Source organism: Colias philodice, chromosome 26, assembly GCF_061535455.1.
Source record: "Colias philodice isolate Cphi_HAF_F1 chromosome 26, ilColPhil1 Martin Lab GWU primary, whole genome shotgun sequence".
Taxonomy (NCBI): domain Eukaryota; kingdom Metazoa; phylum Arthropoda; class Insecta; order Lepidoptera; family Pieridae; genus Colias; species Colias philodice.
In genome coordinates this window covers 9635154-9656645 of record NC_143111.1, presented here as the reverse complement: position 1 = coordinate 9656645, position 21492 = coordinate 9635154, and the positions used below count along the sequence as shown (strand labels likewise).

Sequence of the window (21492 nt, the reverse complement as noted above, 5' to 3'; positions counted from 1 at the left end):
ACCCGTTTGTTGTCAAATTGACATTAATGTGACTTTATAAAGCGCGGGAATATTGTTGCGTCTGTCAGTTATCTGTGAAGAATATTTTACGGTGTTGGAAAACAGGTGATATATTATTTTTCTTTTTTTTAATACAATAAGGACATATTGTGTCAACTTTCAAAACATTAACTAGTTGATAATTTTGGTCTGGCCTTAATTTTATTTTTTAACGCCCAAGAATATTATATTAATTTGAAAAAATAATACATATGGTTTATTATGGTTTATTTAAATAGGATTAGCTTAAAATATCGAGTTAAATGTACCTAGCATTAGATACATTATAACTATATACATTTATTCAATAATCCTATAATTTAAGAAATTAAAACAGTGAATAAATAAATTATTCTAATACTTAATTTATATCTATATGAGTAATAGAAATGAAAGTATTTATACGTCGGAGTGAGCGGTAATAAGCGAGATTACGAGCCGCGGAGGTAATGCGATTGTATTCCAACTTATTACCAACGTTGGAATCAGATTTCTGCTCATTTCTCACAAATTCGACACAGTTTAGTTGAGTTTTGGTCTAAAAATCTAAAACGATTGTCTATGTGTTGTATTGTATACAGGAAGGAGGAAGGAATATATTAATTTTATGTATACCCGCTATCAAGAAATAACGTTATTGAATTTTCATATACCTACACATTTCGTAATCTATTGGTAAATAGTCAAAAAAAATAATAATACCACACAGGTTACATACAGATTTCTTTTTTTCTAAATTGTAACTTAATTTTTTCAGACTGAAGCTAACACAAAATGGCGCTGAAGTTTTTCATCATGTTGGGAATCGTAGCTCTCGGTAAAATTATATTATTATTACCTAATTTAAATATTCGAAAGTATTTTGCTAATTCTATGTACAATAAATGATTATGAACTATGGTTTAACATACCTTTTTAGCAATTCCGCTTTAACAACTCTTAACAATATAATATAATAATTCATAAGCTATTAGTTCATACGAATGTATTTTATTTCATGCCATAATCATGTTTTGAAGTTTATCAAGTTTTTGTCACATTTTCAGAGTCAATAATTGAGGTAATTTAAAGTATCAACATAAAGAATGTTTACCTACCGTCAATTTCTGATGGTTCCGAAATTTTACCTCCAATTAGATTATATTATCACTAGGTATCTTTAACACAACTAACAAAATTCAATATTATTTTAACCTTCATATTTTTTTACATTCTAAATTCAAACGCATCAGACAGTAATTATTATTTTTTTTTTACTTTATAAATATCCAGTGTTACCAACTGAATAAATTGAGTGTTGCCAACCTTATAAATGTATTGTTTATGCCCATATGCCTAATAAAGAAATACGTGACACACGACAAACACCGGTAAGCGCGCTGAGCGGTTTCGTCGCACGCACCGGATTATGCCGTGTGTAGTAATTGCCTGCTCTATTAAATCAGTTTGTTTTAGATTTTATGAATAAACATGCGCTGATCAATATTTAATGGATATTATTGAGCGTGATTTAATGTTATTTATGAGCTAATTTACTCAAACAAAAATGATTTTGCTTTCATAATCAATGTTCTTCGTTCAACTTGACAAAAGGAAATTAATATTTGTTTAATCATCGAAATAAAGTAGGTTCTTAAACATATTATAATCAGAACCAAAACGGTCTAGTCCCAAATCGATCCTTATTTTTAATACATACTATTAAATTTCAAAAAATGTACGTGGTTTAATCCAGCAGTTCAACCGTTTTGTTGAAGTTTTAAATCAAATCGGGTTTATTTGACCGTGAATTTCCAAGGGTGTACACACACAGTACATATGCAGGCACACGCCTTATTTTATCGCCGCCAGTTGACAAACACGTGTGTCAATAAAACAGTTAAACAAATACTTCTTGGAGGCCAAATTCCGGGTTATTTACTGGCTTTAGCCCCTGTTGAAAAATATTGTGCGAGTGAGTAGTTTATATTATACCTGTCTGAAGCAGTTTTAAAACAATTTTGCCGTTTTAACATTTAAAGCTCAGTTTAAAAGGTACTATTCTTAAACGAAAAAGTTTTGTCTGGAGTTCTTAATTTAAAAAAAGAGAAATAATTAAACAACAAAGAGCTGAAAGATTGTTGAAAATGTCCCATCTACTTAATGTTATCCAAATTCATTTTCAAAGGTCACCTTTTTAATTATTCTCCCGTCTTTGTTATTTAAAATTTATTATCTATGTAAAAGTAAAATATAGTCGTTTTAATTATTATCTGTAAACAGTTTGTCAATGAGCTGTCAAGCTGACAGTTTGCGATGATGTCACTTGACAAGGGACTATCTTGCCGGCTGCTGATACTGTCATCTTAATAGGATTGTATTAATTGAGCTAAGGTTCATTTATGAATACACAATAAACGTTCTTAATAATAGGATGTTTATTAATTTCGTTTCAGGTCAATTTAAAAGCTTTTGTCTGCTTAATCGCAACTATTTAATACCAAATTCTCTGACATTCAGTAAGACTTTATATTTTAAGCGTCGCTTAATTTTTTATGAGTAATTTACTAAAAATTAATTTAACCGGTTAATCGTTATTTCGTAATTAATAATTTGAAATGTTTGTTCAAATTGAAGTGTTTAACGAAAAACATTTAATTTGTTCACGTGTAAATAGTTTGTTTCTCAAATAACAGTCAAAAAGCAGTCAAACATGTCAAAACTTGAAGTGCCTTGATTGTTAATTACAGAAATGCTGGTGTTATAATCAAGAAGCTTATATCTAATACACTGGAGATTGCACTATGACCATTAACTTGTCACAAGAAAATATAACCTTGAATGACGTCAGTGTTGTTTTTTGTCTCTTTCTGTGGGTGACCACACTGGTTTGTATATTCAGGATTTTTCGAAATAAAAAAAACTAAAAATCATGGTCTATAAATAATAACGACATATATTTTTAACAGTATTTTATATTATAATATTACTGGTCAACTTATTTTACTCTTACATGAATAATTATCATCTTTATAGGTACATACCATTTTAATTGGTAGAGAATGATAGTTTTAAATAACGCTTGATAACTTTTGATCTCATACTACGGTTTTTTAATTAAAATGAGTGCTACATACATTAAAACATCGTTTTGGTTACTCAAGCTTCAGTCTAAAACTTTTCAATATTCCAAAGGGAGAGTTGCATCGCTAGTGTTGATGTGTGGTAACGATATTACAGTTCTCAAAAATTCGTATATCTTTCAGGAGCTGTACTTACGGTTACTAATGGTTTCATGGTGGTTAATTATAATATAATTAAAATTACTTTATCCACAGTTGAGACGCAGTAACAAGAATATGGTAAATAAAAAGGTATAGCACTTTTCAAAAGGTATTTTTTTTCTGGACCGTAATCCTCAGGCTTAAAATGCAAACTGCATATTCTGGCATGTTGATAAATTTTACCCTTGATAGGCACTATGGACAGCCATTTATTTCTTTTTATTTCATTTTTGGAAAGCTGAAATAAGTAAAACAAAAAAAAAATTGGTAAGTTAAAAGAACTATTAATTTCTATGTTAAAGAAGAACAAACATAAAACCACATGTGAGTGCAATATCGATGTCGTGCGTTGTTTCATTACTAGTATAAAAATCTTTGAAATGGTGTTCTAAATGTTCATCATAATTTTGTTAACTATTACAATATTTTATCTCCGTAAAAACTCGTCATCATGGTTACCTTACTTGTTAAATTGGTTTATTGAAAAATGATGAAATTATTAGGAAAAGAAGATAGATAGAAGATATTTAGCATGATTGATTACTAAAATGATGATAAAATTGACGATTTTTGCCATGAAAATGATTCTAAACAGGTAAATGCATGAGTATTGAGGAATATTGTAAATAGCGTAAATATACACTTGCCTGTGAAATTTTATGCCAGAATTTGGTGTCCAAAAACTTCTGCAATTTTTCACAATGCAATACATTATTTATATTCGGAAAATATTTATTAAATACGCAACAATATTAACTTAAATAAGTATTCGAAGCGACGCAATTTTTTTGACAATTATGCCATATTGTCAAAGTGAGAGTTGCTACAATTTTATTATGGTAACTACCCATAATCAGGGAGTATCGCTTTTTAATAATTAGTTCAGATACTTATTTTATTTAGCATAAATAATAATTGTCTCATCCAACAATGCTTCTGAATGACGTTGTTGGCAATTTATCAACAAACTCATGTACAAAAAAAATGTTGTGTGGTTTTATGAAACCACGGTAAAAGTGAAACTGTTCGAACGGTTCCGAACACTGCTTTGTGTAGCGCATGTCGCGTGACGGTCGGCTGCCGAGTAGGTATACCTACTCGGCAGCCGCGATACACGCGACATGCGCTACACAGACCAAAAAGTTTGAGACGATGTAATAAAAGTTTCACTTTAAAAACTAACCTTTTGCACAGAATATTACAGCATACATAGTAGCCTTGGGAAACTAACCTTTTGCACAGAATATTACAGCATACATAGTAGCCTTGGGAAAACTTCGTATTAACAGTGGCAATACCAAGTTAGGTGTGAAAGTGATAAAACACAACAATTTTCTTGTTACACGTCAAATGTTCATACCGAAATCTCCAGTGTATTAGATATAAGCTTCTTGGTTATAATATTCAAAGCGTTTAATCTCTTAATCTGTCAATCGCCGCTGTATGTTAGGTTGAGTTTATATTGTTTTATAACCATAAAATAATTTAGTTGTAGCTACGAATATTTCGTAGCTTGAAGCTACGTAACTACGAACTACGAATTATACGTAGCCTAGAAGCGAATGCAATGTCGTAGAATGTATTGCCGATGTAAGTAGTAATTACTAGTTTTTATAACTTCTATTGTATATACATAGTACACTATATTATATTATGACAATGGCATAGTTCTATATTTGTATTATGGCTAAGAAAAAATAATCAATTAACCGACGTATCCTTTTCACTAATAAGAATTTTGTCAATTAGAAAAAGTTGGTTTTATAATTACTTACATGGTTCTACGTAATGCTCAAAGCAAATAACATAGTTTTCGCTGTACTGCTTCTGTTTCTAACTATAATCCTTTTTTTTAAACCAATCGCTATAGCCAAGCTATTATCGCTTCCGCTGATATACGACCGCGACCTAACAACTTATCGGCCGACGTTATTAAACTGTCGCTGTCGTCAAGGTATCGACGATCTTTCATTAAAAACTCTTCCTTCACCCATTTTTCATCTTAGAGACAATGATTGCCTAAATTTTGAGAGAATATTTTTTACAGAAATTCGCTCTTTTTGTTCGTAAATATTCATTTGCTTGTGTATACTAAACGTGTACCTCTTTAAGTGTTTTCATATTTTGTGTACACTTTTATCTCTAGAGGAAGTAAGAAATAGGCATCTACAGTTTGTATTTTTTGCGTAAAAGCGGTGCCTGTAGGAATAGATTCACCTAATAAAGAATATTATCTCCCATTTGTAACACGCCCGCGGAAAAATGAAAATTGAAAATAGCTGTATGACAGTGTATAAAAAAAATCTTGAAACATAAGTTTATTGTTAGAAAAATAATGCTAAAACATCATAATATTAATATATTAATACATAGGATTGAATGAATACGAAAATTGTACATAACATTTTTAAACTTTACTTTTACTTTTTTATTAAAGGGACAATTATTAATAATAATTAATAAAATTGTTTAATTTAAAAACATAATATAATTTTGATTATTATAACGGCTTTTTACCATACACAATCTCTTAAATATTCATGAGTGCAGTTAATTAAATAACATCATTTTATACCTAAATACATAGTCCACCATATTCTCTGGACAAGAATATGACGATCTATGACGATGGACGTTTTTCTAATTTAAAACTTGTTAATGTTGGGAACATCGCAGACGTGTCACGTCATTAATCATAGCGCCATCTAGCGACTAAACGATGTACTTGCATCATTAGTGAGCGGGAAATGTTTATTGTTTTTTTTTTCAGGAAAATGTGAGTAATAGTTTCATAGTTCTGGAGATAATTTACCTTTTTATTTTTAACAATTTACTGTAACTTTGTTGTCTGTTCGAAAAATTATTAATGATGCTTTTTTCAATAATTAAACTCAAACTCAAACTTAAACATTTATTTATTCAATTAGACTTCTTTTAGAAGTAGTGTGTAATTAATAAGACTGATCGATATTTGTGGTATACCTAGGTACTGTAAAAGTAGTGTATAGGTATACCTACTAGTATACAGGTATAAGTAGTGTATTATAGCTATAATAAAAGCGTGAATGCATTGAGCTTGTTTGCGACTGTCAAGTTTTCTCGTTACCAAGCGCTTTGGAGCGTGTGACATGACAACTACGTGGATATAGGTGCCTACCTGTGCAAATCGATCACATTTTACAAAGATATCTTTAGGAAAGAAAGCTGAAATTATACTTTTCTGATCTATTGTTTATGGAATTGATCACATGTGGTGAGTAACAAAAATTATTGTTATTTGCCAGTTTAAAAAAATATTTGAATGGAAAACTCGTTCAATGTTGTCTGACCGTATTTATTGTCATCAGATAATATTAAAAATACATCTTCATATTTATTTTTCCAAAATCGCTGACTATATGTCACTACTTGTTTAAAAGTATTACATATCATAGTTGAAAATCCAAAAGTATGTGAAGCATCTAAAATTGCCCTGACGAAAGTACTTTACGTAAAGCTGACGCGAGTGACGAGCGATTTTTATTAAATACACGCGTAAGTTATTACAATAAATACGGTAACTAAGAACTTTGGGAATTTCGCTTGATGTGTGTGGGTTGCTAGAATGTGCGGTGGAACAAAAGTTTAAAGTTTAAACGCTTTGTATTCGCGCTCCGTACGCATCAATCACAATCGCATAACTCATTAGGCTTTTATTTGTTTCATTTTAAACAAAACTAGCCGTTTCATGTTGTATCGTTAACATTGTTTAGCTTAAATATTATGATTTCTGAATTTACGTGATTATGTAATACTGAAAGATAATAATTTAATTTTTCTGGTTAGGAAATTTGAATACTTAGGTACATTATGGACTACATAATATTATTATTATACCTATTCATCGTAATTATTTTTGTATGAACTACGTTCAGAACAAAATGTATATAACAACGCAAAAAATGTGAAATCAAATGTAATCAAATTTGTAATAAAATAGCAATTTAAATAAATAATAATTCACGTCCATTTCTCATAATTCTCACGAAAGTTCAACCAGTCAAACTTTCATAGCGATTTAGAAAAGAATCCGAAAGGCTTCAACCCACAACTTATAAGCAGCTTATAAGTCACTTTCACTTTGCAGAAGATAAACAAAAGTGAAGTATTCAGGCCCTCATTAGGCAGTCGCTACATTTCACCATTTTACCGCATTCGCTCGACGAACCTTAAAAGCTAAATTGGAACTTTTTATAAAAAACTTCCACCCCCGTCTATTTTGGGATGTATGGATTTAATATGGGAACGAAGATAATTTGAAGGGTTCTAAAGGGCAATCAGTAGGTATTAATTTTAATTTTGGATGTAAAAAATTATAAGATACTAGCGGTCCGCCCCGGCTTCGCCCGTGGTACATAATATTTACGTTTTCTCTACATAAAAACCATCCTCGTACTTCAAGGAACATAATAAAAAAAGAATTATCGAAATCGGTTCAGCCGTTCTCGAGTTATGCGCTTACCAACACATTTTGCGATTCATTTTTATATATAAGACTAGCGGTCCGCCCCGGCTTCGCCCGTGGTACATATTTACGTTTTCTCTACATAAAAACCATCCTCGTACTTCAAGGAATATAATAAAAAAAGAATTATCGAAATCGGTTCAGCCGTTCTCGAGTTATGCGCTTACCAACACATTTTGCGATTCATTTTTATATATAAGAAGACTAGCGGTCCGCCCCGGCTTCGCCCGTTGTACATGTTTACGTTTTCTCTACATAAGAACCATCCTCGTACTTCAAGGAATACCTATAATAAAAAAAGAATTATCGAAATCGGTTCAGCCGTTCTCGAGTTATGCGCTTACCAACACATTTTGCGATTCATTTTTATATATAAGATTCGATAATGAGGTAACGGGTAATTGATTGAATAATGGTCCGGGAGCCAGCAGCAGATTTTATGACCAAGTTCCTCTCAAGCGGTAATTAGTAAAATGCATCAAAGTATAGTATTATGAAGCCTCGTGAACGTCAGCTGGAGCTCGGTTGGGGGGAAGAGCGGTTGTAGCCTCCCGTATCAGCTGACGGTTTTTCCACCAAGATACAGCCAGCTGACATATATATTTATCCACAGTTATATATAAGCTATCATCAGGTAAATTTTTGTTTGAGAGGAAATAACGGAAAATAAATTTTTCTTTAAATTTAACTTTCATGTTCGAGACACCAGCTGACGTATAATACACCATGTTGTAACCAGCTGACTATTTTTTTTCGTTGAGATATTGGGTTAGCTACAATTTGACAAATTTTTAGCCGAGAGGAAATGAATGAATGAATGTATTTTTTTTTCCTATGTGCGTGGGAGGCCACAACCGCTCACCCCCCCAACCGAGCGCCAGCTGACGTTCACGAGGCTTTATAATACTATACTCTCATGCGTCTGACGAATTATCTCTTGAGAGGAAATAGTTAACCAAATTTGCACCTGGCTCCCTAACCATAATGTAAGTCACGCAAAATCATCTGGACAAACATGCAATTGAATAAAATCACAAAACCTTATTGATAATAAATAATAATCCATAGATAAGCATAAAAGCATAGTCATTAAATTGTCAATTAAATTATATAAAATTATTTTCCTTAAACCTACTTACTCTATATAAAATAAACAACATTCTGAAACGAACTTAGATGAATAATAATTATGAATTATTATGGATTAAAAAATGTTATACTTATTAATAAAAATTAAGCATTATATTTAATAAAAAATATATATATATATATATTATATTTTTATTAATTAAAGTTATATCCTAAAGCACCAGGTAAATATAATAGAATTTCAGAACTGGCAACAAACAGCGCTATTGTGTTAATCTGTGGCAAATGTAGTTTAAAACGTTTGCGAAAGTTTGGCGGGAACTATCCCCAACTCAGTTCCCCGCGGCATTCTGTGACGCTTCATTACTACACACGTAAGTATTTTAAACGATTTAAGTTTGTGGAAAATTCTGGAGACTTATGCTAATTAAAAACAGTTGTTATTTAAAATTTTCCGTGTCGATTGTTAGGAAAAGTGTTTTATTATTATTGTATAAGCTTGAGAAACAACTGTATAAAACATATTTATTTAAAAGACTAAATTAATATTTAAAAATTCAAATACTAAATGGTTTCAATGTTAGAAAGGTTCGTGTTTATTTATTTTATTCCTGACTGTTTGAGTCTGTGACTTATGACTGGAGAGACTGTGTTTTTGCTGAAATTCATGTGAGTACCTGTTCTTATATTTTTTAGTTATTTTTAAGTACTTAACCTACTACCGATTACAGTGTGATATACAAAGATACCTATACAATATAAAGTATAATATATTTTGCATGTACGCGAAAAGGGTAAAGTTTAGTTCGGTCTATTTTCAAGCCATTGTCCATCCGTTTAAAAATGGAATCCGAAATGGCGCGTCGCTCGGCACAGCACTAAATAAACTTGAAAAACGTCAGCCAATGAATAATTGTTACTCGAGAGTTAGTTAATGTTTTACAGCCCGCGCGGGTCCGCAATAATTTGGACCTTGTTTTTTCAATTTACACAAAACGCTGATATATCGAGTTTAAATTTGATTTACTGAAACCCGCTGACCTGAGTGTGTTAAATAGAAAACGCGCTGTTGAACAAACATGTAATTTTACACGTTTTTGTTTATCGTGTGAAACTTATTGCGAATTTTTAATTACACATATCATACCTATACAAAAATATATTACAATGTATTACACAATACCATTACGTAGGAATTAGTACTTATATCTATTGTTTTAATTTTCTCGTAGATATTTGATTGCCTCATAATTTGAAGTTAAACTTCTCAAACAATAGAATTTTTTATAAATTTTCCTTTCGACCTAAGGGACCAAAATATATTAACCTTATGAAAAATGTTTTACATAATATTTGAAATAATCACAAGAATAATTAATGAGGCTTATTTATCCAAGGCGAGAACTTCTTGTATGGCAAAATTAATGAATCCTCATTCTTTATGCTAAACTTTCAATCTGTGTGATATTTCATCTTTTGTAATAGACTAGCTGTTCGCCCCAGCTCCGCCTAGGTATGTTTCAACTTTTTTAACAATCACATCTTATTAGTTATTATCATTTTCAAAGCGACCATATACCTAGCCCAGAAATAAAAAAAATATAAATGTCTTTTCGGCGGTTTGAGTTATTATAGTAGTGTAACGAAAACGACTTTATAGGTTTGTTAGAGATTAGTTGCAGATTTAGGATGATGCTATATATGTGATTGTTTCATTATGTGAAATATGACTTTTTTACATCGATGGTCATCACTATAATAAGATTAATTAAACACCATTATTAAGACAATTAAAGAATAACTGGTAATAAACCTGGAAATATCTATGCAGATTTGTTAAAGATAATACACGTGATTTCGTGTCTAAAAAGTCAATAAAATATATGCGTTGCCACGCTGTATAAAGCCTGAATAAAGTTTGAATTATGAGAACAATCGCGTGCATTTAATCCCAAACACGTGCAGGATTTCAAGTTGTACAATAGGTACTCCACCGTTAATTATCTAAACTTGCAAAACAAAAACTTATAAACCGTAAAAGCTGATGTTTTCCATCGAATTGATATCGTTATTATATTTATACTTAGAGTTTTATCATTTGCGTTGAAATATACATTCTATTTAAAATATATTACAGTATTTAGCAATGTTAAATGAGATGCATTTCTATATTACAATTTTAAGATTTACTCACTTAAAAATTTTATCCTATGCGGACTAAGGACGAAGGTAGGTACGAGAATAGCATATGTATCAATAAATATATTGATTTGAATTTATTTTTATACAACCTATCTATACAGGGTGTCCCACTATTGGTATACTAAGCGCGAAAGGACTTGTAGTTTTGCATACACTGATCACGTAAAAAATACTTAAACAACAAAATTACGTCAAAAAATTTTTGCTAATTTTTTCCTGAAAATCCATGTTTTCATCTCTAGCTTCGCGCAGCCGGCACATCCGCTTCTCTAATGTGGGCAAAAGTCTATGAAAACATAATCTTAAACGATAGGTCACGTGCTGGTGGTAAAGTTGGGCGGGTTGCCTGTTATGGGTGTTCACATAGAGTTTTAAGAATTCATCTATTTGAAAAAAAAATGCGTCTGGAATTTTATAAGTATTTTTTACGTACTCAGCGTATGCAAAACTATAACCTCCTTTGAGCTTAGTATACCAACAGTGGGACACCCTGTATATCGCGCAACAAACAACTTACCCTGTATCAACTATTATGTATTCTGTGCCTGTATATTATATTATTTAGTTTACGTTCGACAATGAATGAATATCTTATGTTATACTGCTAGAATATAGCCGATAGTTTCATATTCAGCCGCTTGTTTACGCGTCGATCGTGTACGTAGGTGGGCAGGTGCAAACATACGTGATTTGCGACCAGCCACCAGGATTATTTAATATTCATATTTCTGGCTAGTGTCGCTTGTTTGATAGAATTATAGTACTAATAAAAACTATGAATATGAATGGATCGTTAAACTTCATTTATTGATGACTAGATTTCCGAACGCGGATTCGCCCGCATTTTTAAAGAAAAATATACTTCCCGTTCCTGTGGGATTTCCCGGATAAAAAGTAGCTATGCCTTTTTCTGGGTCTAGAATTTCATTAAGTAGTGTATTGCCGATAATATTTATTTATTAATAACGTTATTTCACACATAAAAGAAAGAGAAAAACAGAAATAATTTGCAAAATCCAAAAGTGCACGCCTCATAATTTTTTTTAATAAATATTTATTAATTATTATTTTTGTTTATTTAATAACAATTAAACCACATCGAATCAGACCCTGAAAAATGAAAGGGTTCTATTCCTGAGCATACTCAAGCGTAAGAGAAAAAAAAAGACTCGATTAGTAAAGTATTTCGGTCGCTATCGTGTTAACAAGAAAAAGGATCCGCACATACAGACACACGGACGTCCAAGACAGAACTTTTTTAAACTGTTTTTTAACTAGTTTAAATAACAAAAATGACATCAAAAATATCATGAACGTTAAAAATAGTGTTTTTTCTTAATATGTGTGTGTATGTATTATCTTACAAGTGCAATGTATGATACATAAAGACATTTTAAGTTTGAAAAATCAGATGTTTTGCGCGAAGTGACAGTAGTACCCACCTCAACGCTTCGCTTATGAGGCGTGCAATAACATAAAATAAAACCGGTTAATTATACCTACGAGTATATGGTTAAAAATATTCATTAATTTATCTAAGAGAATGTATAGCAAGCGGCGACGTAATCTACTATAGTACTATACTATAGATAATATAATACTATACTAGTAATAATAGATACTGTAAAACCTTTATTATAAAATTAATTCAAAGAACTAAAAAACCCGCAAAAACAAACGCAGCAATTACAAACTTTGCTAAAGCTGGGTGCTTTGTCATTTCCCAAACATTAAGTTGAAAAATTATCGAGTGTGTAGCCGAGGCAATAAAATGGCCACTGTATGGGGCAGCTTCCGTTTTGAACGCTTGTATTGCACTAATGCGACCCTGTTTTTAGTTTTATATGTATTTCCGATTATAAATAACGTCCTACCAGGAACTATATTGTATTGCACGCCTCATAAGCGAAGCGTTGAGGTGGGTACTACTGCCACTTCGCGCAAAACATCTGATTTTTCAAACTTAAAATGTCTTTATGTATCATACATTGCACTTGTAAGATAATACATACACACACATATTAAGAAAAAACACTATTTTTAACATTCATGATATTTTTGATGTCATTTTTGTTATTTAAACTAGTTAAAAAACAGTTTAAAAAAGTTCTGTCTTGGACGTCCGTGTGTCTGTATGTGCGGAGGATTTTCTTGTTAACATGATAGCGACCGAAATACTTTACTAATCGAGTCTTTTTTTTTCTCTTACGCTTGAGTATGCTCAGGAATAGAACCCTTTCATTTTTCAGGATCTGATTCGATGTGGTTTTTAATTGTTATTAAATAAACAAAAATAATAATTAATAAATAATTATTAAAAAAAAATTATGAGGCGTGCACTTTTGGATTTTCCAAATTATTTATATTTTGGTCTGGATTTTTTAACCTTAAGAAATTTCCAATATTTTTTATATGTAATGTTAAATGCTCCGGCTTATTGCTTTAAATACATAAACGATTAACAAGTAGATTAATCGGACGGCAGATATATTTTAACTCGCACATTTACCCAAACATGTTAAAAATATCCCACCGATGGAGAGGCACCGTCGATTTGATATAATAAAAAAACGTAATACTTACACAACTCACATATAAATACGCTTAGGGAGGTAAGTACGTGTAATCAATCAGTAATATTACGTGTCAATCATAATATTACGTAAAGATTTAAATATTCTACCAACAATATGAGAAAACATCGTAAATTCTCTATAATTTCGATTTGTTCAAAAGCATATTACCATATCAATACCTTTATTTACAACTCTAACTCCCGTCTCGATATTAATTTTAACACTTGATTAAACTTTTAATTAAGTAGTATTGTACGATACTGACAGACGTTGAAAGATATCGATTCAAATATTAAAAATTTCCTTCACAAATTCACAATACATTACGATCTGAATCGTGTTTATCGGAATCTCACTTAATAACTTCCACTCACTGGATTTTAAGAAAGGTACAATATCTTTTTATAAAGGAAAAGGTCAGGATACATCCTCTTATTACACAATATTGCCTATTGGGTGCCTCTCATCGATATTATTTGATGGGTAAAGTGATTGTTGATTTTATCGGGACAATATAAACGCTTTAAATTATTCAAAAAAAAAAGATTCAGAATGAATAGTTTCGTAACTGATATAAAACGCAATTTATGCGTGATCACAGTCTCGGTAGAATAAAAAAAATCTTTTGCAAATATCTTTTACAAGAATATAAATTTTCATTGTGTGTTGTAGTAGTGCAGTGAATCTGAAAGCAACTTATTCATTATAAAATTTGTCAGGCGCCAACAGGAATATTAAAAGCTGAGATTTTTAAATATTACATAGAATCTTAAAGCAAAGGAATGCTTTGAAGTTCTAAGTTATTAAAATTTGTAAATTTTATACAGCTCGGAAAGGGATTATTAAATAAATTACTATTTTAAAAATATTTTTACCATATTTGTTAGTGTAGTTTTGTCGTACGCTCGAGGAATTTTAGCTTAATACCGGAATTGTTATGATCTACATTTTATTTTAACAAAAATATGCTTTCGAGTTTCTATTTTAAAATACAGCTTCTGACTGCATCCATGCATCCATTCATCTTTACGTTTTTGTTACTATAAAATTCAGTTCATTTACATCAACACAATCTGAATATTTCTTCACGATTGATATAGGTAGGTAGGTATCTCAAGAGTTTTTCGATCAAACACCCTAACACGTTACTTATATGAATAAGAACAATATACTAATGATCTTATTATGGCAGGATGGACAGATTATATTATAACCATAGTTTCATAGCATAACACTCAATGTATTTAATGCTGACACTTTAAAAATTAAAGCTTCTGAGTCGGTTCAAAAATGAGATAAAAGATATTTTATTCCACAAAGGCATATTTTACGCGTGATTTATTATTTTTATCTGAAACGAGGGTAGCTATGATAGCGCGAGAACAATATTTTACGGTGCTGAAATTACTATTTTCCTGCCGACTTTATTTATTTGAAATCAATATAAATTCCGTTATAATTGACGTATTAGATATTTATTGCTTATTATGATATATTATTTTAATGAGAGAGTTTGAATGTATGTAGAGATGTATGTTTATACTTTACTACCTATTGATACGATTTTGATACCTACTATTTGCTATCGTTATCCGGGTTCCGCATGATGTATTGATTGATTTATTTGCTTAAGAATATTTAATTAATATATTCTTGAATTATTGAGAATTTATTTTTAAATAGATTCGTAACAAAATTTATGTTGAACATTACGGTCAATCAGGACTTATTTAATATTTGATTTGCCACAAGGAATGATTATTTTACCAAGAGAACCAACTGTTGCTCGCCGCATCGTGGGAATCTAATTATTTATTCCTATTATCTGTTTCTCTCAAGTTATAAACTTGCCGTGTAGAAAATATTCTGTATTTTTATGAAAATTTATTGAAATTAAATTATTGTTTAAAACGAACTATATTCTAAAATACAGAAAATAGTTCTCGTTGTATTGTTTTATTCGTTTTCTTTTTCATTATAGGTACATGCATAAAGTATTCAATGTAATGTATGTTTATAAATAAAAACTAAGTGTAATTTCATAAGTTAATCCAAACTTATGCAAAAATTCAGAATTTATACCTACCATCGTCTCTATTAAGTAACTATTCAATTTTGGTAACAACATCGAAAATCATAATTCATTCAGTTATCAGCGATTATTATATACTGCGGAGTCATAAAATATTCAAGGTATCGAGAGACACTTGAGGTCCCAAGTCCCAGGGCCAAAAGAGCCTTATTTATGTAAGGTGAGGTCAGATACGCTCACCTTCTGATGTGGGTAACGCTTGCAGGACAAAATTAAATTGAACGTCACGCATTTTATAGTTAAATCTTGAATTTTTAAATTGATTTTATTTAAAAGTAATTTATCGTTTAAACAATCTCTAAAAAACTGTGTAACAATTTTTAATAGTGGTGGGATCATTGTTAACATTGGCTAATTAATATAGTTTTTTAATGTTTATTATTTATACATATACGTACCTTCTAATGTTTTTGGACTGACGAATGATGTATTACGAGGTTGACAAAACGTTAAATATGTACTTTAAAAATCGCGTTAAACATCTGGCTATATTCTTGCTATATTGCATCTAATCATGACTTGGTTTAACTAATTTTAAAATATAATAATGAATAAGGCACCTTTGTATGGACCGTTCCGTGACATTTTAGCACGTTATTTATTAAAACTAGCTTTCCGCCCGCGGCTTCGCCCGCATTTTCAAAGATAAACCCGCATAGTTCCCGTTCCCGTGGAATTTCCGGGATAAAACCTATCCTATGTGTTAATCCAAGTTACCCTCTATATGTGTGCTAAAATTCATTGTAATCGGTTCAGTAGTTTTTGCGTGAAAGAGACAAACATCCATACATACAAATTTTCACATTTATAATATTAATAGGATAAATGGTATTCAAAAACCAAAATTGCAAGAACTCTAAAAAGTTTATTAATTTAAAACCCACGTAATTGAAACCGCACTCAACTGGCGCGCAATTTGTATGGAAATCGCTTTTTTAAATTTTTATTGTAAATTGATTACTAAGCCATTGTTTAACTTTATTTACCTACAGCTGATTTTTATTATTCGCCCTAATGGCGGTTTTTATATTTTTTAACATGGCGGCAATTACTGGCGAGCGTTAGGTTTTATTAGTTTCCGTTTGCTGAATTAAATCGAACTTTTTCTTGTTTACTTTGTGCTTTTTTATCTGTGCACCACAATGCCAGTGTTTTTGCGTCTGTGCTCCAGTTATTTTGTTTGTTGTTGTTCACGAAGCATTAGCTTTTTGCATCGTAGTTTAATTTTATATTTTGTTTTATGTAACGCTTGCATCATACCCTACACACTTATCTAGTAGCGTCTTAAAATTAAATTTGGATCGTTGTGACCTTTAAAATTTTTGAAAATGAAAAATATCCTTTACATTTTAACAGTGAAAAATAAAAATGAATTTCAACAGACCTTTAAATTCATAACATTAGGATGGATTTTTACTGTAATTATTTTATAAGCCATTGTTTTAAATACAATGAAATGAATTGTTGAATTAGGTATATTTTGAAATAACAAATGTTGGTATATGGATACAACCCAGCTTGAAGGCTTAATGTAATTGAGGCTTTAAATGTTTCATGAGCTTATATTGTCCTTTGGAAAATTACACTCGTTTTTTATTTTGTAACAGAGGTAACTTCTTTTTTATTACCCTCGAATATATATTTAACGTGAAGGTAGGTTCTCGGTAAATGCTTTCCCAATTTCATTATGTTTTAATTTGATTTTACTGATCAAAAATATTTTAAAACAAAAAGATAGTACAATGTATAAAGTGATTTTATTCGTGCATGCTCATTCGAAATGATTTTATAAACTTACTCTGTTCAATAAAAAAATGGTTGAATATTCAATTATTAATTAAATTTTAGCGCCTATTACATCATAAAAGCCAGCCAGTCCTCACTTTTCATAAAACGAGTCTGAAATGGGCAAAAAGTAATATTACACGACTGATAACAAAGTGAGTCTATTTACATGAAGAGGCTCGGTCAAACAAAGACTCTTATATTACTCTTGTAATAAACCAAAGGCCAAGGAACAGTTTTCTTGAGGAATCTCCAATACTCTTATATTATATTCGTATAGAGATAAGTTTAATTGAAAAAATCGAAATGGTTTAGGTACTTGAAGAACGTAGTAAAAACCTATTTATTATATTAATTCATTTGTAATTTAAATTTCAAATTATCCAAGCATATATTAGTCATGTTGTATGAAATTATGCCAATTACATTACATCCTAAAATAATATAACTAAGCCTAATTTGAAATAATCTACCTTCTGAACAATAGATATCTCACTAGGGTATTATCACTAAATATTCACAACTAGAAAGTGTCTTATTATTCCAAAAGATTCATTATGTGCTGAATGTTTAAATAAAAAATAAATTAGCCACATTAATTTTATCAAATGAGCATGAAAGCAGGGAAGTCCACTTTGAAACGCAAAAATAGTAAAGTAAAGACAATTCAATTACGTTTGCTTATACTCAGGATTTGATCCAGCATCGCGGCTGCTATACTTTGTGACTTCGATAAACAAAAATAACCTACTTATCCTCTGTATTATTAACTCCGCTCAATAAAAACTCCGATATCTAGTATATTTATGAAACATTTCTATTCATAAAGTCTAGTGTGTGAGATGCTTAGAAGTTGAAAGTTGAGTTATAGGCCATTCAACTAGCAGACTATATGCTATAATATGGTACGTTGACAATTGCCAAGTTAGCGTTAAGTCCTATTCCATGATATTATACTATTATTACTATTAATCCCTACTTAATGCTATAAATGCGAAAATCACTCTGTTTATATGTATGTTCGTCTCTTTGTCTATCGAACGTATATGCATAGACTACTTGATAGATAGTGATGAAATTTGTAACACAAGTAAACCCCACCTTAGGCTAGAACATAGGCTACTCTTTCTCAACATAACTTGGTTCGGAAAGGCATGGAAATATGTATGACTATCATGTGAAAACGTGAAGTTGAGGTCGAGTGGTAATATTGTTATTTGTTACATATGTAGTACAAATTAATAAAATATTAAATGAAATACCACTTCATGTAAATAATGTGAATATTAAATTATATAAAACAATAAAAGCAATGAAATAATTCCAATAAGTTATCGAGTTAACTCTCTCGCAGGTGACGCCTCCATTTGAATAACTCTACATCGCAACTATTAGTTCAGTTCACTGAATTAATTATTTCGCTACAAATTACTGATAAATACGGATTGTTGAAGTCTTTAGCTTATTCATTAGAATATAATATAACTTTATTAATGTGCTTGCTTCAAATCTTGATACACTCGGCTTACGTACCTTTGTGTATTGTGTCATACGTTTTAATATTTATTGCTTTAAATATTTAAGCATTGTGCCAAATATAGTTTTATTAACTTTTAATATAACTTAATTCCCTACTCCTAAGTTAAGTTACGTAATATAACTAACATACGCAATTGATTTATTATTATACGAATACCTTACTAATTTGTATAAATAACTTCCAAGCAATTTATATGGTTATCAAGATTTATCATGAATTGTTTTAACTACAATATCAATAGTGATGAGATTATTTCTATAATCTCCGAAATTAATAAACAAATATATTATTTTTTAGCTTTAAAACGTTCCAAGTCTAATCTCTTTTTAAAGCCGTTCAAATTGTTGACCTTGTTGTTCAAGCTGTTCTCAGTCTAACAGAACGTACAAATATATCTCTTTCAAGTCAAACAGTGAGCTAAGATATAAATGAGTCCCTCTATAATTGAGCAGTATTGAGACGAACCCCCGACCTTACTGCTAAACAAAGGGGTCTACATTTCGCTAAGCGTTTACCATTTATCGCCAATACAATGGGGAAAACATTTCTATTTGTGTATTTAAATATTTATCTGGATGAATTCTAGCTCCTTGTTAGGTAATAGTGACAAAAAGATAGTTAATGGGTCTCGTTAATTATGTCTATTTATACTTTGACACTAAATTTAGAGATGCTTGTTGACATAGGAATCTATTTGAAGTGAAACTTCTTTATCGGGGTTGGAAAAAAATTTAGTGTAACATTTTTTCGTTACGCGTGACATTTTTCCGTTACGCGCCATCTTTTTCTTATCCCTACCACGCGTGATTCGACGTATTTCTGTAAAGTTGCATATAGTAAATTATTTTTTGAAAAATAAGGTCACAAAGAAGTTTCACTTCTTACGTGTGTACACTAGTACACATTTTTTTTTATTTCGTTTGCCAATTTTAGGTAATATAACCGATTCAGTATTTAATAATAAGTATAATAGTTCGAGTATTCATTAATTATATCGTATGTTAGGTTTTGATTATAAGCGAAACGTTCCAGAATTAAATACACATTCCACGGATTAATTGAAAACTAAGTTTTAACGAATACAATATTAATATTTAGGTGTTTATTACTGTATAGTATTGAATTGCGAAATATCGAAATTCAAGGGATCAAAATGGTTTACTTAGTAATATAAATCGTTAAAATATCATAAAAATGTTAATTTTAAGCAGAAGCCGTAGCTCATTTTGTTAAATCTGTATTTTAAATTTTTATGTTTGTCATAAGATTTTCATTTAACACCCAAATAGTAAATCACTATATAGAATAAAACAAAGTATCTTTCTCTGTCCCTATGTTCCTTTGTATGCTTAAATCTTTAAAACTACGCAACGGATTTGATGCATTTTTTTCAATAGATAGAGTGATTCAAGAGGAAGGTTTTAGTATATAATTTATTAGGTTTAAACAAAGCGGGCGAAGCCGCGGGCGATAAGCTAGTATAGCTATAATTGTAAAATTGAAGTATTTAAGTTTCTAACGTGGCTATGCAGTGAAAATGTAGACCCGCTTTTAGTTTCGCGTAGAGGATTCGTAGACCGTACGTAGATGGTGGCTACGAAAGTATTGTTTGCTCTAATTTTATAATATTATGTTATTTGTCAATTGTTTAAAACGATTTGTATTTCTATAGTTACACTAGCGGTCCGCCCCGGCTTCGCCCGTGGTACATATTTACGTTTTCTACATAAAAACCATCCTCGTACTTCAAGGAATATAATAAAAAAAGAATTATCGAAATCGGTTCAGCCGTTCTCGAGTTATGCGCTTACCAACACATTTTGCGATTCATTTTTATATATAAGAAGAAGATAAGATAATCAATAACGTGTCATAATTGACTGAGAAGTGAATCCTTTAGTAGAAATATGTATTTTTTTATGCTATTTTATAATCTACTATTATTAAACATGTATCCCAATTAATAGTTTTTTATTTAATTTTTGCATTTCAACAAATATCTTCACATCCATATGTACTTAGCAATATTTTTTACAATACACAATCCATTTATACAACAATATACAGTCCGATCTAACTCAGTTTTCGACCGCCAAAATTTGACAAAAGAAACAAATATACATATATATGACTTTAGTAAATCCACGTTTGACAAATGAAAAAATAATGTAAACAAACGCACATATACAATGAGCTTTATCGCAAACAAAGATTGTTTGATGAATTACTTTGCGGGCGAGGCTGGCAGTACTTGGCGGATTAGATTGATACAAAACGGGCTCGATATACAAATAAATGATTGAAAACATGTTATTATTGGGAAAAAATATATATTTGTTAACATTTCGTTGTAATAACCATTTAAAATCATTAACATTGATACCATATAAGATAGAGTTTGG

General features: G+C 30.6%; 2 protein-coding genes across 3 annotated transcripts in view; one reads left to right on the top strand and one right to left on the bottom strand.

Annotated features, from left to right (window-relative positions):
* Mip (Myoinhibiting peptide precursor) overlaps positions 1-21492 on the bottom strand; it is a 54230-nt gene that overhangs the window by 30652 nt on the left and 2086 nt on the right. The window lies entirely within an intron of this gene.
* LOC149477104 (uncharacterized) overlaps positions 796-21492 on the top strand; it is a 31502-nt gene continuing 10805 nt past the window's right edge. Inside the window, exon 1 of the mRNA XM_089711565.1 lies at positions 796-856. Within this exon, the coding sequence (XP_089567691.1) occupies positions 814-856 (43 nt within the window). The 5' untranslated portion in view covers positions 796-813. The remainder of the gene's footprint in view (positions 857-21492) is intronic.